The following is a 24,474-nucleotide window of genomic DNA, read 5'->3' as shown; positions in this document are numbered from 1 at the left end:
GTAGTATAGCAGAATTCTGTTGAAAATTACAGCTGTGATGATGATGATGAAGAATAAGAGGCTCACTTGCACACACAAGCACCTAGTAGAGCAGTTCACCCGAACGATAAGGCTCCAGAGACAATCCCAGAGTTTCTTACACAAGGAACCACATATCTGAAGGCTAAAGACCAAAACCCAGCGACATACAGGCCGATCACCTGCCTCCCAACGATGTACAAGATCCTGACCAGCTGCATAACCAAAAAGATATCAGACCACTTGGAGAGCCAGAATATCATGGCCGAACAGCAGAAAGGATGCAAGCAGATGAGCAAAGGATGCAAGGAGCAATTAACAATTGATGCCACAGTTATAGAGCAAGCCTACAAGAAGCGCCGCAACCTGTACACGGTGCACATCGATTACCGCAAGGCCTTCGACTCCGTGCCTCATAGCTGGCTAACAGAGACGCCGAAGATCTGAAAAGTCAATCGGACAGTGACAAACTTCCTAGAAACAACCATGGCGAAATGGAGTGAGTACCACCATCGAGGTGGAGAATATCACAACCAGACCGATCCCTATCAGAAAAGAAATCTTTCAGGGAGGTGCTTTAGCCCACTATGGTTCTGTCTAGCACTTAACCCGCTGTCCACCATGATACAGTAGCAAGTACGGATATAACCTCAAAGAAGGAAGGAAGAGCCTCTACACCATCACCCACCTGATGGATGACACCAAACTCTACGCGGGAACCGAGAAGCACTTCCAGCAACTGTTCCAGATCACCAAAGAATGCAGCAATGATATTAGGATGGAATTTGGTCTAGACAAATGCAAGACCCACGAATTGCACCTGGGAAAATTAGTCAACCGAAACTACCAGCTGCAGACTGGTAAAGACATCGAAGCCATGGCAGAGGGACAGGCTTACAAATACTTGGGGACGATGCAGGCTCAGCAGCTACAGCACAAGGAAATTAAGGCCTGCCTGAACGAAAAATACCACCACAGACTCAGAAGTCTGCTGAAAGCAAAGCTGAACGGAGGGAACACAGTTAAAGTCATAAACACTTATGCAGTCCCGATGATAACGTACTTCTTCGGGATCATAGATTGGACTAACAACAAGCTGGAGGATATCATGAGAAAGACAAGGACAATGATGACCAAGAGCAGCTGCCGCCACCACCGGAAGTCAGCCGTGGAGAGACTGATAATAGCTCGGAAAGAAGGAGAAATGAGACCTGACAGTCCTTATTGAGCAACAGAAGACAGCGATAGTTAACCTGAAGGATTACTTCCAGAAACACACAGCAGCAGCACTCCACCAGGCCATAAGGAAGATAAACAAGCGGTATACCCACTCAACCTAAGCGAGGAGTCCTCCCCAACCAGGAGGTGCAAACGAAGCTAGACAGATGGGCAGAGAAGACACTTCATGGCAAACACTACAATGATCTCCATCAAGATCAATAGATAAAATTACTTCCAATGCATGGCTCACGAGCGGGACGCTCTTCCCCGAGACTGAAGGATTCATGCTCGCCATCCAAGACCAGGTAATCAACACCAGAAGCTATAGAAAATACATAGCCAAGGAGCCCGATGACACATGTCGACAATGCCACCTGGCCTCAGAAACGATCCAATACATCACCGCGGGGTGCAAGGTGATCATACAGACTGACAACACTCGTAGACACGACCAGGTAGGCAGGATAATACATCAGAAGCTAGCAGGGAAATACCAGTTGATCGAAGAAAGTGTACAGTACTACAAGTACGAACCCCAGGCAGTACTAGAGACTCCAACCCACAAGCTGTACTGAGACTGTGCCATAATAACGGATAGGATAATCCCGCACAACAGACCGGACATAACCCTTGTGAACAAGAAGGAAAAGACTACCTATCTAAGCTGTACCCAACATTGGCAACCTGCAGAAAACTCATGGGGAAAAGTTCAGGAAGTACACGAACCTAAGACAGGAGATCAAAGAGATGTGGTATATGCAACAAGCAATGACCATCCGATCATCGTGTCAACCACAGGTATGGTACCAAAGACCCTACATAACAGCCTATCAGCAATAGGTCTCCCAGCGAACACCTACAAGGAACTCCAGAACGTCGCAATAATGAACACCTGTAGGACAGTTAGAGATTTGCTCGACCGACAGTAACACCAGACATTACAACCACCCTGTGTACTTGGTAGCAGTTCTTGTCACGGAGTGGAATCCCCAATTAGAAAGAAATAATATAAGAGCAATAACATTAATAATAATAAAGCTCTCTTTATACTCTAGCAAGACTACATCAAATCAGAAAAGTTTGCAATTAATAATTTTGGCAATAAATGTTTTATTAGCTGCATTTAATGGTCACGTATGCTCGAACTACGGTCAATTCAAAAGCGTATACTACTGCGCTATGCTTAAAAAAAAAAAAACTCCCTTAAATAAGGAGCGAAAATTTCCTTGGGTGTTTACCCTCATCCCTAGAATCAATTCCATTACCTTTAAGCTTTAAAAAAAAAAAGTGTCATGCGCACACGAATCGATCTTTACATGACAGTCCTAAGAAGAAATTTAAAGCAGATATTGCAATTTATTTTACTAAATCACCCAGTGAAGTAGATGTCCCTTATTTTTCTTCCTTTTTTCAATTATTTTTTTTATCACTGTGCTTTTATTTTTAACATATAATTAATTTTTTAATCTATCACGACACCATTATTGAATGCTGTACTTATCCTGAGAAGAATTAATTGTTTTCCTCTCTCTCTCCAATACAGTCTTGCGTTTGTCCATACTTGTTGTATCATGTTGTAACTGGTCAGTACTTCACTATTTATGCACGGCTGAGCTGAATGACAGTCATTTGGACAGTCGGCACCGAAGGATTACTGTCACCAAAGGATGTCCTTTTAGACGAAACCTCACAGGTTAGTACGTATTTAAAAATCCTATTAATGTCTTTAAAAAACGAATTTGAAAAGTTAAAATGAGCTATATCGCTCTCCTAGAGATCAACTTTTCTATAAATTAAAAAATATATATTTAATCTTTTATTCTAAAATTATGTAAGTCGATTTTTTATTCTCTCCCAACACACACACGTAATACTTTAATTCCCTTATTATTTTACGAAATATCCCAAACCAAGTCATATTATTTGTTTTATGTTAAGTAATATTTTTGTAATAATCTGATCCCCCCAGATTTTTGTAATCTGACCCCCCCAGCCCTTCTTGCTCTGCGTAATTTGTGAATGACACGATAGTTAAGTGTTTATCATTTGGACTAATTGTTCGATGGTCGTTGTACTTTGAAATATATTTTTTTTCAAATTAATTTGGAATTTTCATAAATTCTTAAGATATATTCAGAGATGTATTTTGCATTTTCTCTGTCTGCTTGGGTTATGTATCACTGTTAATTATGTAAAATGAACATTTTTAAGTTAATTTCTTAAAATTTATAAAAATTATGGGTGATTAAGGCTTTGATATTGATGACCTAAATTTTTTAAAAATACCCTTAAAAGTGTATCCTTTAATTATTTCAAAAATGGCCTAACAATTAAAATTAACTAATAGTGGAAAAATAAGAAAAATATAGAATTAATTTTAAAATGAGAAGAATTATGCAATTTTGCCAGTTTTTAGCTACTGAAACAATAAAAGCTTTTACATCCTTGAAATTCTTACAATAATAAATGCAGCCAGGCATAAATGAAAATGTAAAGTAGGAGAATAGTCCAAAATCTGTGTTCGATCCATTGGCTTCTGGTCTTGACTCGTGGCTTTCGAATAGCTGTCCATTTTACTGGTTGGGTTTAATATTTTGAAACTTTTTGGAGATTTCTTTTCTGTAAAGCTAGCTACCGGCATATTGCTGTAGTCAAGTTTGAGGAGATTAATCAGCTCTGACGCTGAATTGGGAAATAATCTTCATTTGTTGCAGTCCCGTGAGGCGAGACTGCAACAAGTACAGAAGAGTCATGTGGCATTGTCTATTTTTGATAATGAGGTATGACTCAACTGGTCAGTTTTTTCGATGTTTACTTTATCCAGAAGGGTGATATTGGCTTCTTTAATGTGAATATCCAAGTTGTTGATGCTAAAGCTACTCTGAATTGTCGTTGTTTTCGAGATTGTAAACGGATATCCAAGTCATTTAGCCATCTGTGTATCCAGTAATCCAATGCAAATTTGCGGATCGCTGAGTGATTGACTTTCTCCAAAACTTCCGTTATAGTCTTAGGAGAAATGCAGCCGAGATTGAGTGACTCAAGAGTTTCAATCACCACACTTGCCATAATCGATCTTCCGCGTCAATCGTTTTCTTAATCGAAACAATATTTTCTTCTTATTCTTTCCATTATTTCTTCGTAGTACTGATCTAAGTAATTTTTTCGCAACGTGGATTCCTTCGGTATGGACCTGCAGTTGCATGTATTTCCAAAAACATGGGAAATTTTGGATGGTTTAACTTTTTCAAAGCAGCACGTACAAAAACCAGACAATTCCTTGTAAAACAGGGATGACTTATTTGTAGAACAGATAGTTTTATGCTAGAAGTATTTGAAAAGATTTATTTTCCTTGCTCGTTGGACTGCTCAAATGTGTTTATCGCGACTGATATGCAAAGTAACAGTGAAGTGTGTGTCTCTTAGCCATTTCCCCCCCCCAGAGTTTACAGTACAATATAGAGTCAAGTGGTGAAAAAAAACTTTCACCAAATTCGAACATCACTTTTTGAAAATGTCTGTCTTGCACTTAAGGCATTTTTAATGATTGAATTTTAATCTGTGTATGAAATAAAACTTTATAACTTGCGTGTTGTAAATTGTGATTAAAACTGTGAAACGTTGGATTAAATAATAAATTAATGAAAATAATTTAAAGATGCCATATTCAATAGAAAATACGAGTAAATATTTGTTGTGCCAGTTTTTAGGAGTAAGTGGTTTGTTGTCACCCACCAAAAAATCCGGCAACCTTATTTTAGGTTTGAAATAAAATCTGATATTCTCATTTCCGATTTTATATAAAAATAAACATTTTTAGTAGTATTGAAAGCAGAAAGCTTTATGTACTACTGATGGTTGTCCAAGATACAAGCTGATGGTAGTGGAGTAAATTGGGAAATGCAAGCTGATCATTAATTACCTTCCCATTACCGTATTCACACAAGAACACACTGCCTTATTTTTACACGCCCTCTCTAATGACTGCCCACTACATGGTACTTCGCACAAGAAAGTTAACAGTTCAAGCGAAATTCCTGTGTCGAATTAACTTTAACCTTTGGAATAATTAGAGCGGAGGTGTCCACCCTTTATAAGGTTGGTGCTACTTTTCCGTTTCCTCTACACGGCAATCAGCTAATTTGCGTTTAATATGAATTTAAAGGTAAAGATAATAAAATATGGAGGAAAAAATTCAAAATAATTTATTCATACTAAAGAGAAATGTGATATTGATTTTACTAACAATATTTCATAAGTTTTTTCATGGGCCGCAGTATGTGGAAAATCGGTGTATTTTACAATACACCGATACAAATATCTGTCATGTAGTGATTAGATCTATGAAACACAATCAGTCTGAATAAGAATTGGATTAAGAATTGGACCCGTAATGTTTAAAACGATTTATTTAAATACATTGTAATGTTTCGTACTAAAATTGTATGCAATTTTGGTATGTAAAATACTAAAATAAATTTTATGAATTTATTTCTGAAACGTTATTTACTAGATGTTACGTGAAATCAGTTGAAAAAATTACACTCAATATTTAGTGAGTACTTTCGACAAGATTCACTGCCTTTTTTAATTAAACATAAGAAAAGCATAAACGCATATTTCGGGAAATGGGAAAACATTCTCGTAGGGCTTCAATAAAGGTTATATACACTGTCCAGTAAAACATTATGAACACCTCCAAAAATTAGGAAAATTTAATACGACATCATTGTATGATGTATGCGAAGAATTAAAATTCAGATATTTTAAAAAAAATGCTGTAAATTTGGTTCTATTAATTCTGGATTACCTCCAAGAAACTCAGCCCATCAGGTGCCAGCGTTTCCTGTCTGTGAATTGCGTGCATTCTAAGTTCCGTTAGTGTAAAAACACTCAGGAACTTAAAAACTCCGGTAAAAACAATCAATTACTTTAGACCGAGACAACAATTTAACCTTTCTCTTGTCATTGGTAAAACTCGGATTCGAATCTCTCCAAACAAGGAAAAAACCAACAACAGGTGACAGCAATTCTTCTGCAGGTAGCTATGGCCAAACAGTTGAGGGCGGTTTACAATATTGAACTTATCAATATTATAAGTTGAGTATTATGATATTCTTAAGGATATTTAACTTATCCTTAACTAATTGCTTAAGTATAAGTCATTAGCAATAACTTATACTTAAGTAACACGAGTTGCCTTGGTATTGCGCTATCCACTTAAATAAAAAGCTCTGCTTCAATGGAGAGATATATTGCTTCAAAAGAACGGAGGGAAAAGTGAGGTATATATGACTTAAAAAAGAACCTAACCCGGGGAAATGACACATATTTAAATAAACAGCAGTATACTTCTGCATTCGAACAGTTTTTTTTTTTTTTTATTATTATTATTTAAAATGCGTAGTGCAATACTAAAGCAACTCATGGTGAAATGTCTCATTAAATATGAGATCGATAAGCTTAGTAGCAAATCTAGTTTGCTCAATGTTACAGTACAGGTTGAGGCTACCTTATTTGCACAATTATGTTTTATAACTTGTTCGTAGCATGAGGCCTTTGTCCTAAATTCGTTGGGCTTTTAAAACACCAGGGCTTTATTTGTACTGGGCATGTAGTATATGTATTGAACTGTTAGCACTCGTGGACCATTACGGATTTCACGTTAACCTCATTTCATATATATATACACGTCATTCATATTTATATCTTTAAAATAACCGCATACTTCGCTCATATCAAGAATCAGAAATTATTGCTCATTAAATTCCATTTTTATGTATTATATGGAAATGAAATATTCAGAGTAATTAATGAACCAAAATTCAGCGGTGTTTATGTTTTTAATGACAACTGATACTTCTAGCTTTAATTTCCACTGAGTTACCCGTTTATTGCTTGCATTTCCCTAAAATAACAATTCTTTATAAAATTATTCGGTACAACGTTCACAAACTAACTTTTGTAGCTTAAATGTGATGTGTGTTAAGTGCCAAAGCGACTAAGATTATATAACATCAGTATATTATGTGTGTTCTGCTGATTTACTAGAAGAAAAACCTGAGTTTCTGGAGGGAAAATCTATACAACCCTCGCATGAGGTCGACTAACTCAGCCATGTGGTGAATAAGGCCCGTAAACATTCCTTGCGTCATTGACAGGATTCGAAATCAGGTGTGAAACGACAGCGCTTATATACACTGGCTACCCCTGAGGGAAACTTTTGTAGCCTCTAGGCTCATTTCACCCTTCGGTTAAGCATAATTTAAAGATCGATTGTCTTACCGGATTTTGAGGTGGGGGAGATAAATTATAAATCTGCAAGAATTAAAGTCCCTTGACTCACGTCATCTTCGAATAGAAAAGCATGCTTGTTTTTCTTTTATTTTATATATTTTTTAATAAATTTCTACATTTGAAATTACAGATTACTGTTATTTAAAAATGCATTACAGTATTTATTCAAAATATATCTGCACTTCAATTGTATGCTGTATTAAATAAACACATAAAAATTCGAAATCGATAATCGGGAGTAGGAACATTTTCCAGTTATCCTGATACCATACTTAATTTGCATTGAATATTATAATGCGCGTATTGTAAACTCAAAATCATTAATACCTTGAAGCACAGAGCATTCATCATTTTGACAACCTGCATGAATATATTATCTGCGCAGCAGTGAGTAGTAGAAACGGATATTGAACTCTTATGGTGTCACAGTGAGAGACTGGTTTTTGTCCTAGTTACATGTCTGTCCAATGCTTTTAATATGAAAAAGAAGATACGAAGCGAAAAAACAAAGGATGTTGATCATTTCCTTAAAATACTGGAGAGAAATGTGAAATGCTTAGTAGGAAGGGAGAAAAAACCAAAAATATATAACTATACTATAGTTGGTTCACTAAAATTGGTTTTGTTATTAATATAAAATATATTATCACATATATGACATATATTACCTATGTATATAATATATGTAAATAATATAAACTCTAACTTCTACTCAGAAACCTGAAACAATAATAATCATACTTTATAAATTAGCATTAATGTTTTATTTCAGTCAATTAATAATAGCATTAGTGTCAGTTTAAAAGTACAAAATTATCTACGTCGCGTGTTTAGATCCAACGGTAGTTTTCTTGTATTAAGTTCCACTAACCCAGTAGTTTTCGACTTTTTTTTAATAATGGCACCCTTAATTAATTTATTTTATTTTGTGGTACCCCTATTCAATTTTCTCCTATTAGACCTGATTTTTCTTTGTATATACATCTCTAATATATAAAAAATATGTTATATGATATTTATTATAATAATATACTGTAATTATTTAATGATGTAGTGTTAAATAATTAAACAATGATATAGAGTTGCTAGAACGAGTACAAAGAAGGGCAACAAGATTGGTGAGGAGAACAAAGGGGTGCTCTCAGCGACGCGTTATACCTTAATGGGGCCCAAGGCAAAATGGGATTTGGGGGCCCCCATCTAAAGAAAAAACTAATGAAGAACATTTTCAATTTCATTTTATTGTGACAACAAAACAAGAACTAAACATAAAATTTCATCAAAATCGGTAAAACCATTTTTGAAAAAAAAAACGTAATTTTCAAATTAATCTTCAAGTAAAATTCATTGACCTTGGCAAGTAGAAAGTTCATTTTCCGATAAAAATCACTTAAAAAGGACTAAAAACAGTAATGAGTTTTTGAAACAGTGATTTTGAGGCCCCTATGATTATGGGGCCCCTAGGCAGATGTTTTTTTTTTTTGCCTATTGGATAATGCATCACTGGGTGCTCTTACCAAGAAAGGTTTAAGTTCTGCAAATTGCAGCGCCTGGAGAGCAGGCACCTGCGATGTGATCTGATTGAGGTGTATAAGGCTTTGAATGGGTTAAGCAAGCTGAATTCTGATGGGATTCGTCCTCTTGCTCAGATTAAAAACCCGAGGGGACATAAATTCAAATTGAGGAAAGACAGTTGTAGAATAGATATGCGGAAATTGCCTTTAGCCAGCGGGTGATTAATTGCTGGAACAAACTTCCATCTGTCGTTGTGGAATTTGATAGCTTAAATAAATTCAAGGAGGAACTGGATAAACTTTTAGAGCGAATGGATATGTGGAATTGTGTTTTTTTTTTTTTTTTGGCTGATGCTACATAAGCTCATACGCTTGCTTTCTTCCATCACATGCCTCCATTACTATTGCTACTTACAGAAGTGCTAAGAATGCACAGCGCACTAAACTTGTATAATGCTTGTATAAGTGGCAACAGAATATTAGGAAGCGCCATTCTTTGTATCATTTTAGATCATACAATATATAGAATTATTTATATTAGGATTAAGAACCATAAATTCAAATCCAGGAAAGACAGTTGTAGAATAGATGTGCGGAAATTTGTCTTTAGCCAGCGGGTGGTTGATTGGTGGAACAGACTTCCATCTGTCGTTGTGGAAGTTGATAGCCTAAATAAATTTAAGGCTGAGCTGGACAGGCATTTGGAACGAATGGATGAGTGAAATGGGAGGTTTTTTTTTTTTTTTTTTTTTTTTTGGCTGATGCTGCATAAACTTGATTTCTTGAATAGCATGCCTCAATTAATGCTAATGCTAACTAAATTTAACCCCAGGGGCTCACTCACATCTGGTAAGTATGGGCTTGGCACACCCAGGGTCCTGAGCTGGATATCATCATACCTTGAAGTCGTCAATGCATTTGTATCTGTATATTGCTTGATATAATACTTGAGTTTCTAGGAAAGAAAAAGAAAAACTGCAGCCCTTAAGAGAGAGTTATAGTCCCACAATCCAGACCATGTTGTAATTCAAACACAGGCCTTTACTTAGACAAAGCAATTGCACTCATTTTCAACCTGGTGCTTGCAAAACGGTGTTCACTTTTGTAAACTCCTTTGATATTGTGACCGTTTTTTATAAAATACCACGAGAAAAACATCAGAATCCGCTAATAAACTGAAAAGTTTGTAGCACACGACAAGAACACAAATTCTGCAAGCAAAAATGTTAAATACAAAAAAAAAAAAAAAATATGGGTGTTAACTAAAAATAAAATAAAGTTTCCGTTTATACTCCGGGACGACCACGCGATTGCAGGAGTTCACATGATAGAGAGAGAGAGTGAATACAAGAAACAGCACTGTATTTAGCAGTCACGAGCTTGAATGCTGGTCACTCAAGGCACATGTATTTATGCATCTTTTCACATGACCACTCAGCTACGCCTTCATCTGTGAGTGCTATTTTTTGTCTGTATTTAGATTACCATATAAAGTTTATTTACACTTATTTCCTGGGCTTAGGAAATAAGTGTAAATCAATATAAGTTTTATTTATTTATTTTTTTGAACCTTATAGATCTTGAACATCATTCAGAAAGCGGAAAAAAAAATTCTTTATCTAATCCAATGTGCAGTATTAGCAGTGGTTAATCATAAACCTGTAATATTGGATGCCATGATGTTGAAAATAAGAAAATATTCTTTCCGAAACTGGAAGCTTTAAATTTAAATAAAAACTATAATGGAAATAATTGAAAAAATTTAGTCAAATATATAATTACTGTATCAAGGAATCAAACGACAGGTTAGATCAGTTCAAGAATCGAAGTGAAATGGTTAATTTGCATTTCCAAAGTTATTACTGGAGGATCAGGATGTCAAAGGTGAAGAAGTTGAAGCGTGGAAGACCACCGTGAGTCGAGACATCTTTAATTTCACCTCACTAAGAGTCAACATATATGGATCTTCGAGAATGTTGTAAGGTTTTAGGAGCATCGGTAACTAAGGCCATATTGCTCCGTGTATACTGTCTGTTCTGAGGTCGATTTTCTGTTTTGCTGGACAAACAACCTGAGTTTCCGAGAAAAAAATCATGCTACCTTCGCCTAGGACTGATTAACTCAGCCACGTTGTGAAAACGATCCGTAAAAATTCCTCCCGTCATCGACGGGACTCGAACTCATTTCTTTTCCACGCGGGGTGGGGTGGACCGCGATTCTGCTAACTGTGCTACCCACCAGGGCATCTCTGAGAAGCTCCTGCTTCTCGTTATTGTAAAGTTACTGAAACATTGATTATTCAAATAACTTGATCATCAAAGACAATGTGGTCATGATGATGCTACACTAATCTGCGTTGTTTTTGGTGATTCCATTATATTGGTTGATGCAAATATGGGAGCAAAGAACAAAAACCATTCTGCTTCTGGACCAGTGCCAACTTCACTTTATTTATCAAATTACATATTTTTCTACGAACACCTAATCGACCTTGAAATCTATCATTAATAGATCAAAGTTCTGTACATCAGATTTGTCTGTGTCGGTTGCCATTCCAAATTATGGAGAAGGATTGATTAAGTAGGATTGCTCTCGAGTTAACTCCAGTTTGTGCTGGTTATTTATTATTTTATTTTTTCGCATTTTCTTATTCGAGTGTTTTACTTGCTGCATATAGATTTGCCATATTCAAGCGATTCGTGAGCAGCGAAACAAAATCTCTGCTATTCAGTTATCCATAAGTTGCCTTTCATAGTTATTTTTGCTTTTGAGGAGATTTAAACCCTACAAATTTGACATTTTTCCATCTACAGAACATATCTCGGAAGGTGTCACCCAATCCACTTTCCCTTAATTATTTAAAAGAAACTTTAGTAACACTGACTGCACGCCTTTCCTAAAAATATTTCCATGGATACTGTTATTCTGTGCTGGCATCTGTAATCCGACATCTTTATTCTGAATCAGTTTTAATACGCACGTCAACCGTCAATATCTATTAACAGTTCAATTTCAAACAAATCCGACAAACTGATCTGTATTCTCCGTTTATTTTCTTTGCTTTTGTTTTTCTGGAGCGAGTTGCCTCCATAATTAAATTTGAAAATGATAACCTTCAGAAATTCTCGTTCAGTGGCAACAAATTCTTTCTCTGGGCCCAGCCCTTAAATTGGAACACAGTTATAGCTGTTGTTGTTGTAATAGGGTTTTAGAGGCATCGACACCTAAGGTCAGATTGCTCCGTGTATACTGTCTGTAAATTGCTTGTGTTCTGTGATCGATTTTCTGTTTGCTGGACGAAAAATCCAAGTTTCCGGGAGAAAAAAAACACGCTACCCTCGCCTGAGACCGACTAACTTAGCCACATTGTGAAAAAGGTCCATAAAAATTCCTCTCCCACAGTTATAGCGTACTCTCCTTTTGTGTTTGCGATCTCATTTAAAAAAAAAAAAAACTCCTACGGAAAGATAGTAGTGGTGATGATAATCATGATGAAGATTATAGCATTATTATCAAAGCGTGGATGAAATTTATGACCAGCGAAAGAGCAGTTCTCTTGCTGATGAGGTGGAAGAAGAAAGCATCGACAAGACATCATATATAAAAATAGGAAGACATTTGTAAAAATGTGGGGAAGTAAAAAACAGATGTTCCAGCTATTGCTGTTTTGTTTTATCCCCAAAGTTGGAGGTGTCAGTATATTATAGCTGTAAATTTCATGGTCGGTTTGCCTGTTATATTGGTTAAAAAAGTCAAACTTCGATAAATTGAGACTATATAATCAATTCTAGTCCGAGGCTGATTAACTCGGCCACAATGTGGAAAAACCCATGAAATTCCTCCCATCCAGAGGGGGTTCTAACTTACACGGTAGGGATGGACAGTGATCATAACTACTTTGCTACCGCAAGGGTAGATACATTGAAAAGGAAATTGCGTAGTTGTTCATAGAGAATTAATGTGAAATATGGTTGACATTAACTAAACCACGCAATTTTAATAAAGTATTTTATTGTGGAGAAAGGTTACGGATTTCTTCGCAATTGTATCGCTTCCTATTACCACCAGGCATAAGGATGGGGATATTGAGTCCTGAAACATATAGAATAGTTTTAGTGATTTTGATACATACATGTGTACTCCGGGAGACTAAATAAATCATAATGAAATTTTATTTATTTATAGGCTATTTGAATATGATCAAGTCTGGGCTAAATTTAAAATTCTTGCTTATATATATACAAGTAGTCGGTAGTTTTTAAACAATGGGTTGCGATTCCTTTCTTGAAGGATCGCGATGGTTATCAAAAATAAAATAAAATAGAATAAATCAAACAGCAAATTAATTTCAAAATGGGATATAATGAATGTATGTAACAAATTTAATTAAAATGTGTTTGTGTGTTATAAATTAAATTTATTAAATCAAGTTAAATTGAATTAAGTTTATTGACCATGGTGATAATAATATAGGGGTCGGTCGCACTGGAGGAGGAGGTGGAAATGGTCGGGGAAAGAAATATTTTGACACTTGTAGAGTCTCAGAGACAGATGGGACTATAACTACTGTAGCTGTTATGCCTTCAAAGGTGAATATTGTATTGTTATTTTTTAAAAGTTAGTGGGTAGCCAAAACTACACATGTAATATCAGAAAAAATAGTTTATAATATTTTGAAATTTCCAATCGCCGATAAATTTTACATCACGTGTATGATTACTATTTGTAAATTAATTTAAAATAAATATGATTTCTGCCATTAATTTAAAAGCGTAAAATTAAATTTTGTTTAAAATTAAAATCAATGCTATAGTTTGTACTTCAGTTGTATTATTAATCAATTTGTGATTTAACATTAAAATTTAATTTCCGCACTTGTTGCAGCATATCGAAAAATAACATAACTTACATAATGAAGAACAAATCACTCAGATTAAAAATAATAATTATAATAACCAAATAGTGATAATTATTTGATTATAACAGGAAAAATTTTTATTAAATGATGATAATTATTCGGAAGTTCGAAATATTTTTTTAAAATTCGTTGATTATTATATTTTCAAGTAGAATAAATATATTATACCAGGGTGCAAGTTAGACGTCTGTAAACATTAGGTTTAAGTTGCCATCCATAATCGTTTGCTTTTCGCAAATATAGCAAGTATCGTACTACGGTATTCCTATTTTCCTTCTAATTTTTACGTTTAAAAGAAATCCAGTTTATTTATTTATTTAACACGGAAGAATGTTTACTTTATTTATATTTGTGATTTCATTCGCCTAGAAACCTTCGTTAAAGATTTGCAGTTCTGAAAAAAAAAAAAAAGGTAAGAATTAAAATTTCACTTTTTGCATTTTGTAGTGAATAAATATTGCTACTATGTATGAAGTGTGTATTATTTTCTTATTATTTAAGTAGCTTTCGTTTACTGGGTACTGTTAGCATTTCTGCTACTGCTGAGTGCAAAATTAATTTAAACTAGTGACGATACCACTAACCGGAAGCCTATCCAAAATATTTTCCTTGTGTGTGGGGGGCGCACATATCCCTGTGCGTAAATACGCGTCAGGGAAGCCTACGCACACCCAGGAGCAATATTTATTACAATAGGAGAATTTTAATGGGTTTTTTTCACTCCATGGCTGAGTTAGTCGGTCTCAGGCGTAGATAGCAAGGTCCCCCCCCAGAAACTGTGGGTTTTTAAGTCGAGCAAAACAGGCAAATCGACTAGAAAACACTGGAAATTTACACATATATGGGTATATGTAAGAAATTACGGGTGGCCCTAATATAATAGTTTGAGTTTGAATAGTACATAATTATGAAATGTTTCTGTTGTATATTTCTGATCGATTAATTCTTAATTTGTAGGCTTGAGTGGGCGTCTTTAAATCGACCCATTAAATTGTGAGAATTTAAATTCATTTAAATTGCGAGATGGCTGAAAGTATTTTGATTTAGGTCGCCAGTAATAGTATTTGAAAGTCTTCAAATCCATCTTCCTGATTCATTACTACCATGTTCTTGATCCGTATATATATATATATATATATATATATATATATATATGTATGTGTTTAAAATTTATATAGTTTTTTCTGAGATGGTTATTAACTACCCCAATGGTCGTATAAAAACACGCTTAAACTGTATCCTACGAAATATTATTAACCATAGGCGTACCCATGGTGGGGAGGATGGAGAGTGAGGAGGCTAAAGCCCACCTCAAGAACATTTTGTTATGTTATGCAATTGTATTTGTCATGCGTTGACGATTGTAAAAGCTCCCAGTGCTAGACGTATGTAACTCCCCTTCCCCCTTAAACAAAATTTTTGGATGTGCCACTGTCAGTGACGATTTATATTTTTTCACTTTTACTCTTTGATAGTGCTTTAGTAATTGTATTAACAATACAATGCAAACAGGCTTTTGTTGCATCGGCTAAAAAATTCAAAATGAATTAAAAACAATTTTAATTAAAATAATATTTTCTTGGAGATCAAGGAACGTTGCTGTTTGTACAGCACGATCATTTATTTGTATGTGAATATTAGAAATGTGGTATTTCTGCTGGGGAAAGGGGAGTTTATCACAAACGGTCTGTTTTACCATCTGTAAGTGTGTCTATCCCTACTATTTGCAGGTAATGAAGGCGACCTCGAAATAGTGGCGCACCCGGATTTCGACAGGATGCCCAACATGGTAACTGATTTCAATTTCGGTCAGGGTACCTCCCTCACATAAACTTTTTTTTTTTTGGGCGTGGATCAAACTTGGCCCATATACGGGTGTGCTAATGATGCGCAACAGGTGCCTTTAGTTTGATTGTTCAAGGAGATATCCCATGGATCACACCGGTGATCCCAAAGGAAACGTCTTTTCCGCTGATATCGTTCGAATCTTAATACGGTATGCTCAAAACCGTGAGCAGGGAATACTTTCCCCACGAATGAAATCTAGAACTTTAGGGGAGAGGAGGGATATAACTTTCAGAAATATATAAATGTTTTGATTATAAGAATTAAGATTAAAACAGGAGACTATAAATATTTATATTGACAAATTATCTAGTGGTGACTACAGTGAATACCATGAAACTACAAGCGTGCATAATTACATTTAAAATTTTCATATTGAATTTCCGCGTTTTTTGATTTCCATCTGTTACATAATCATACCTGTCATTTTATTTGTGATTTTATCCAGGTTATATGCGATGCACTTCCCATATTAGAAATGTCCGAGCTCCATCAATCGACCATTGAACCTAGTAGAGTTGGCAAAACGCCAAGACGAATTATACAGAACACTGCAAGAAGCAAGTGGAGATCTATTAGTATCAGTGGATATCAGCGTAAAACACTTTCAACGTAAGCTACTGCAATATCTTTCCTACAAAAATTTAAGAAATCGGAAGTCTGAATGCATTTCTTAGTATTGAATCGAAACGCGTTACATCAGGAGCGAGGAAAGTCCGCGTTTTTTATAGTCCAAATAAATTTTATGTTTATACTCTAGGATTGATGAAGAAGTTTAAAACTCTTATTGAGGGATGTCATGTAACATGACATCCCTAAATACGAGTTGTAAATCTTTCCTACAAGAATATTACCGTCTCTTGCGGCACGTGGTTTCGAATACACGGCACGCGTTACTTTCTACTTTTAACCTGACCACTCTAATACGGTTGCAAGTTTTCCCATCGCATGAAGCAGCACACCGGAAGAAGTTCAATGGCAATGTTATTATTTTCCATTAAGCAGCTTGGTTAAAATACTAAGTCATTCATTTAAGCACCAAAATGAGAATGTCTTACCTGGAATGTTCGGGCAGCCACCTTTTAATTCGGAGTTGTCAGGAATGGTATTCCTTTCTGTCCATCTCCTCCATGACTTTTAATCTGTAGAACACATGGGCAGGGCTTAAAAACATCGCGGGGGGTTCACTTTAGCAATAACTCATCAATATCTGTTTATCACGAAAGCGAAATAATATCGCTCTTTCGAGTGGGTTTCCTAGTAGCAGATCGCGTCACAATTATCGGAACGACGCCACGAACGCGTGCTAGGAGTTGGATAGCGTGTCAAGAGACTGCTCCTGAATGAACCGTGGTAGAAAAGAAGAAAAAAGAAAAAAAAAAAGGACAGGAATAAAAAACCAACCCTGGGTGTCTTTTAAGTTGTTTTTTATATTTAATCATGTGAAGATCTGATATTCTAGATCGTGTTCCAGTGGGACACTCTTCAACGAAAAGTACAGCGTTCCTTGAGAAATCTAAGCTTCGTCTAAGGCGGGATAAACATGTAAGTGGTGACAAGCTTTAATAACTTCCGGAGATTTTTATCTGTGGAGTTGATTTATCATTTCATTCACACACAGGCGATCTTCTTTCTGCTGACATTGCTGCTTCCACTTGATAAATGGCAGTTTGTAATCATTAGCTTTTTATGTAAAGTTTTAAGCATTCACGCCCTTGGATTAAAAAAAAAAAAAGTAAAAGATTTACATCCTTAAGAAATTACATAAGTTTTGGAAATGTTCTCCCCCCTAATTAAAAACACATTGAAACTCGAGAGCTGCAGTGATTTGAAACCAACTTTCATCTTTATAACGACTGCGTAAGGAATGAGAATCAAAACCGTTGATAAAGTCTAATCAAAAATCTGTCGCTGAATAAAAAATGAGGTTGGGGACGGTAATCTGCATTCACAGTAACTTGCAGAATTGGTTATCATTTTTAAAAATACAAAACATTCGTGGTTCGTCCCCTGTTTATGGAGCGTAGAAGAAAAGAAATAAAGAAGAAAAACACGTTTGATCCAGCTGACTGGTCTTGATTGTGATGGTTCTCATTTGCTGCTGTATCTCTGCTTTGCATCACCAAGATCAAGAAACTTAACTTGCAGAATATTTTAACTCTTTGAATAATCGTTGCTACCAAGCCTCTGTAGGGTACTTTTTAGTTGGTCAGATTCCAGTCAGTCTTTGTGAATTGAGAAGTTTCTTAGCACTTCTGTGGAAATTTCTTCAGGTTGCAGGAGAAAAGGAAATTCTCTAGCCATAGGAAAGTTCCTTTTCCTATGGCTTTTCTGCATAGGGAATTTCTATAGAAATTCCTTATGTAGAAAACCAGCTAGAGTATAAACAGTTTGTACTGTAATCAGTAACGTCACTGGCGAATCATCCAGTGTTGCATGGGAAGATCAGCTCCACCAAGCACACACAGCCTCAAAAGGAATAGAAATCAGACGTTACAGTTATCGAGTGGAATTTGTTGTTGGTCAATTGGAGAGTAGCAGAATTTTTTCTTAATTTAATTGGATGACCGTTTTTCTACACCAGCGTGTTTGAGAGGCCAGAAAGCAATATTTTTTTCTCATGATCAGCTGTGATTCTGTAAGCATTAAGAAATTCCAGATAAAGAAACCATTAGGCAGCAGTGATCACAGTGTATTACTGTGAGATTTGTTTAAATATAACAACCTTAAAAGTAAAGGGAAGAAATTTTGCTTTCCTAAAATAAAGGTGACTGCAATGATCTCAGATAGTCGAGATCATTTTTTTTTTCAATTCCTCTCCGTGAAACTATCTGCTGGTGTTGCCAACGGTGCTGTTTCTTGTATTCTGTCTATCTTGTGAAAATCCTCTGACCGTTTGGTCGTCCCGGAGTATAAATAGAAAATTTATTTATTATTTAAATGCAAATTATAAATGGGAAGTGTTCAGGGATGTATTAATAGAAGCTACTATGCTATTTATACTAGATAAAAGATATTGTTTAAAGTTTAGACCTAAATGGATGTCAGATGAAATAATGAGACTAGTGGCGGAGAAAAAAATGCATGGGATGACTGTAAATTATCAGGGATCACAGAAACCTACAGTAAGTACAAACTAGTCTGCAGTTAGGGAGGTCAGGCTAAGAATGCGAAGAAAATTAGGTAATAATTCTTTGCTTTTGTTAACACTAGAGGGAAAAAGATGAACCACATTGGTCCAATAGTTGTCAATGGCATAACTGTTGATGATCCTGTTCAGAGTGCTGACAAATGAATAGATATTTTGCCTCCACATTCATACGTGGAGTGTTATGGAATGGAAACATTAGAAGTATACCAAGTTATAACTGGGAGCTAAAAGTAAATAAGCCCCCTGAGGCTGACGAAGGCTACCCAATTGTATTATTATCATAATTGTTATACTTTTGTTTGTTTTGTTTATACTTCTACACGACCACTAGGTCAGAGGAATTTACATTTACAGTTTTGACAATGAATACAACCATTAACCTTATATAGCAGTAATCCGGTCTTGAATCACGATCCACTCAAAACACGTGTACTTCTGCACCCGACCACTCGGCCACTTCGGACTTAATATATGATAATATTATTCATTATATCACAATATTAATACACTATATTAATATATAATAATATTAATATGATAATACAATTATATTATTATCCAATAATATTAATAACCAAAGAAGTAATGCAGGGTCTGACAGGAATTCAGTTGTACCGCAATCACAGCACGTATTTTTTAAAGGAAGATCTTGTCTGACCGAGTAACAAGTGAACTGAATGTAAAAAAGAGTCTTGACAGCAGAGTTAGATTTCAATAAAGCTTTTGATACTATTCCATATGAAAGACTGTTCTACAAGTTGGAGCAATGTGACATTAGAGACAAGCTGCTGTTGTGAATAAAGAAGGGATGGTTGTGGCAGAAGACAGAGCGGTTATTAATGGGCATTCTTCTTCTGGGACTAATGTAATGGAGTCCCTCAGGGTTCAGAGCTGGACCGCCTTATTGTTTTCTGTATTTATTAACGATATTGTTGAAGGCATACCAAGTTTAATATCTAAGTTTTCTGATGGTACAAAAGTGGTTATTGACAGGTTTCAGTGTGTTACTGCACTAGGACCTAGAGAAAATTAGGCAGATCGGCTGAGAAGTGATAATTGAGGTTCAACATTGATAAATACAAAGTATTGCATTTGAGTAGAAGTTATTCCAGAATAACATACCTCTTGGGTTGCACCATGCTCTTCGTAGTGGAGATTTAAATTCTTGAGGATGGCTGCAGGATAAATTTATGAAAGTTTGCTTTCAGCCATAGAGTAATTCTTTGTTTGAATAAACTTCCATTAAGTGTTGTGGAAGCGGGTAGTGTGAAGGAAGGGTATTTTTTTCTACAAGTGAATAGTTTTAAGGAGGGCTTAGACGGAATAGGCAGCTCGGTGGGTAGTTTTTTGCTAATTTTTTCCCCATGCTATATAGGATTGCTTCCTGGCATCATTTGCTCATACTAATTAGTGTAATTTTAATTACAACTTCCGTATTGTAATTTTATACAGAATTAGTTACTACCCACTTCGTATAGCAGGTCAGTTAGTGCAGGTAAAAAAGCCCTCCGTCCTAGTTGGTAACTAGGACGGAGGGCTTTTTTACCTGCATTTTTTTCTTTTAGAACCATGGCTTGGTTCTAAAAGAAACATTTTATTAAAGAATAGCCAAGTAGGAATGTCTTGAACATAGATTTCGGTGGCAATTTTCTCATACATTACTTTAGGTTTATCACAAATTTCAGCAAAGAAACATAAAAAAGTTAGAAAAGCAGGACTCATACATATCCCCTAGGCTGGAAGCTAAGTTATTAAGAAATTTTTCTATATATATATATATATATAGACAAAAAAGTAATTATTTGTGTATTTGGTAGAGGAGTTGAGCTATCAGGTGTAATAACCATGAAATAATTGAGAGAACCTGTATGCTAAAAAACAAATTACCCGAAATAAAATGCAATGATTAACTGCATTTTATTTCAGGTAATTTTATTTTTTTAGCATACAGGTTCTCTCAATTCTTTCATGGTTATTATACCTGATAGCTCAACTCCTCTACCAAATACACAAATAATTACCTTTTTGTCTATTTTTCATTATGGTTGTCGGGTTTTTCTACGTTTACTGTAGTCCCCGGATCCATAACCCAGTCTTATATATATTTTACATATATTTTTTAAAAAATATTTTTTTATATTTTTTAATTTCTCATTCCTGTTTAATAAGACTTTCAATAATTCCATTGCATCTTTACCACTTTAGTAGTAGTAGTAGTACTACTACTACTTTATATACTAATATATATATATATATATATATATATTTTTTATAACTTTTTAATGCTAGGCGATATGATGCCATTCATCTCTATCATGGCTCGTTTAATGCTTTAATAAGTTAAATTAGTAGTTATTCATGCTTTTTGAAAAGCTTGAATAACTACTTAGAATAGAATAAAATTAATAAATATTCATGTAATAAAACTTGGACGTTTTTTTTTTTTTTTTTTTTTTATCGAAACATATCCTTCCGATGCTTATGGGCGGACCCAGGACGAGTTACGCCCGGAAGGAGTATCTTTACAAAAAATAAGAACGCCCGGCAATTCTAATTAGACTAGTTAGATTTCTAATGCACCTTTTCTTTATATCATTTGTTTGCTCGCAACGGTTACTTAGTGACGAAATATTTACCGCCTGTTTACAAACTGTTTATGTTTTGCTTACCGGTGCCCTCAGAGACCAAAGCGTTTACAGCTGTTTTGCCGTGTGTTCCCAGTCTCTCACTTCTCCACTGGCGTCACGAAGGTGGAGAGTCACACGTACAACAGGAAAACCTATTATAGGCAGATTTCGTGTCGAGCTTTCAACTAATACGGCACTTTATTTATGTACTTCGACGAAATCCCGGTTGTTTTAGTACGGCAGCGAAGAAAGTTTTCCCTCGCGTTTCGTCACGCGATTGACAGGGCTTTGTGGAAAAATCGAAGTTCATTCACAACGCAGCGAAAGAGAAACAGATGCAGCCTCTTGTTACTAAATTGCGACGAATTATTTTTAGAAGCAGTGATTTACGATATTCGAAGCGTTTTGTTAAAGAGAAATACACTCTCCCTGATTTAACCGTTTGCTAACATCATTTCCTATTTCTAGGAAGAATCTCTAGAAGAGCGCCTAGCAACCCGTAAACTGAAGATAACACAGCTGAGGTATACGCATAATCCCAACGTCACCTTTCGTTGAAATACATAAAATATTCCGACAGTAAATCTTGTTCTGCGTAAAAGATTTAGGAAAGAGACCTTATTACAAGGTACTGCCATTTTGGATCCCAAATAAAATATTCAAAATGCTTAAAATTGCTTATCCGAACTTAATAAAATCGATCTAATTCAAGGTTTTTCAAAATAAAACTTACTTCTAATTATACAGGGTGATTCAGAACTACCCTGCTAAACTTAGTGTTGGAGAATCAGTAATGAAGAAAATAGTTCTTATGAAGAATGTGTTCGAAACGAGTGCTCGAAATTTCCTCATTTAGCTCAGCTGTATGCCTCATCTCAATGATCACTTGAAATGCGATGCTTACAGCCCTGTTGGGATGTTTTTTTTTTTTTTTTTTTTTTGTAATGGTAGGAAAATTATAATTATCGTATAAATGTGAACATTTTTGTACATATATGTGCAAAACTGAGAAAATCAAAGATATATAAGTTTTCCTCCATAAATTGAAGCTATAAACGGATTTTATTTTTACCTTTGATATGTAAAAAGTTTAGTGATTAATGGACATTCAGTAGTATTATCAATACAATTTCGGCATTAATACTCAAAGTGGATTTATAATTAAATTCAAAATAGAAAAAATACTTAGTTTATTGAATATAAAACGTCATACATCCATTTTATTGGGTTCTTATAAATTGTTTATATAAAAATATATTTGGTTCAACTTCCAGCCTCGATCACCCATCCTCTTTATGGAGCAACGGATGTATTGGTTTCCATTGAATCGAAGTTATGCAGTAGAAGAGAATATGCTGTTTTATTCGTCTCAAGTTTTTATAACTTTACTTCTGTTCAGATTATGAAATGTTTGGTCACACTCCAGAATCAACAGGACCACATTAAGAACAGTCGAAAGCCTATGTCCTTTGACTGAATAAACAAAGAGGTACACGAATTGGGAGTGTAAAAATTGATGTAGGAGATGGATTTTTTTCTGTACTTAACGTGAATGGCTGGCAGTGGATTTTAATTGTTAATGTAATACTAGTTACTAGAAGATTGGTGATCCTTCGAGCATGGATGCGCCCACTTTCAGATTGTATTTCACAAATTAACCATGGATACAACCTTCCGGATCGTTTACTGTTCTTATACACATCGGCAGCCACTTATTATTCTGCTCGCGTAGGTCTCAAAAGTGGCAATTCGTACTTTTGTTCAGGGGACAGAATTTGCCTTTCAACTCCGCCAGGTATGTTTACTATAGTTTGTAGATCACCATTTCTTTGGTCCTCAACATTTGAAATAGTCCAGCATCTGGCGACAAGATGGCCGGTCAGTTTAGTGAATGTTTGGAAGTGGACATGTCTATCGTCGATAAGCTGCTCCGGCTGGCGGTGATATCAATGGTGTCCTTGGCAGGTTCCTAGATCAAAATAAATGCGATTAGTAAGTTTGGTCATTGCCACATACATTTATAGTGGAGAAATTACACTACAAGATATGAAGGAGAGCATTAGTTAGTGACGTCTGGGTGGAAATGTTACGTGGGGGCATTCCTCCAGAATGGAAACTTCTGGGAAGTTTTCCCGTGATTAATATATTCCTGTTGATGCAGTATTGCATCATCTTTTACCCATGCTCTTATAAAAGGATAAAATAGATCACTTATGCATATTTTGATAAATAATTTAATACAGAAAGCTTCACTCATAAACTACTCTAGTTATTTTAAAATATGTTTTTATGGCAGTCAGTCTAAAATAAAAATGGTATCCATTTTTTCATAAAATAAAATAAAAAACTCATTCATTCCGCATTTTGCAATAAAACACATTTTATTGCAATCTAAATGGAAAGAGTAATTATCCAAGAATTCATAAAATAAAATTAAAAAAAAAACTCATTCACATAAAAAAAAATTCTATTAGAAAAAAATGCCACATTGCTTCTATAACCACATGATTCTACTGGTTTGGAAAGGTCTGGATTCGATTTTCGTCGACTACTGGAGGAATTTATAAGTCCTATCTCTCCCCCCCCCCGCGCTGGTAAGTTACTCCGGGGTTTTCAGTTCGCACAACATGCAAATCGGCCCGTGAACATATGCACTTCTACACACACACAATTTTTTTTTTTTTTAACTATATTGACTGCAATGGAGTGCGAGTCAAATTAAAATGAGATTTCTAGTGCCTGAAGATTAATTACGCGACGTCATGGGCAGAAGTATGGGGACGAGTACAACTGGTTCAGAGTTATAATGGCAGATGGCGCCATCCTCTGTCCATGTATCGTGATACGTTACTGATGAAGTTCACCATCATTCATGACAGGTTG

General features: G+C 35.4%; 2 protein-coding genes across 3 annotated transcripts in view; both read right to left on the bottom strand.

The window, feature by feature from the left end:
- Positions 1-17,118, bottom strand: part of LOC150079577 (endochitinase-like) — a 74,772-nt gene extending 57,654 nt beyond the window's left edge. The window contains exon 1 of one of the 2 annotated variants that reach the window (XM_090382615.1): positions 16,872-17,118. The gene's annotated coding sequence lies outside the window, so the exon portion shown is untranslated. Of the gene's footprint in view, positions 1-16,233; positions 16,351-16,871 lie in introns of those variants that run through there. The other variant, XM_090382616.1, reaches the window with a different exon arrangement.
- Positions 17,119-22,868: 5,750 nt separating this feature from the next.
- The window catches only part of LOC150079576 (sodium-coupled monocarboxylate transporter 2-like), a 118,993-nt gene continuing 117,387 nt past the window's right edge, over positions 22,869-24,474 (bottom strand). The window contains exon 15 of the mRNA XM_090384096.1: positions 22,869-23,560. Coding sequence (XP_090240222.1) covers positions 23,471-23,560 — 90 coding nt within the window. The 3' untranslated portion in view covers positions 22,869-23,470. The remainder of the gene's footprint in view (positions 23,561-24,474) is intronic.

Source organism: Mastigoproctus giganteus, chromosome 10, assembly GCF_048544385.1.
Source record: "Mastigoproctus giganteus isolate SK-2022 chromosome 10, ASM4854438v1, whole genome shotgun sequence".
Classification (NCBI taxonomy): Eukaryota; Metazoa; Arthropoda; class Arachnida; order Uropygi; family Thelyphonidae; genus Mastigoproctus; species Mastigoproctus giganteus.
Note: the sequence above shows the minus strand (reverse complement) of the source record. Positions and strands in the feature narration are given on the sequence as shown.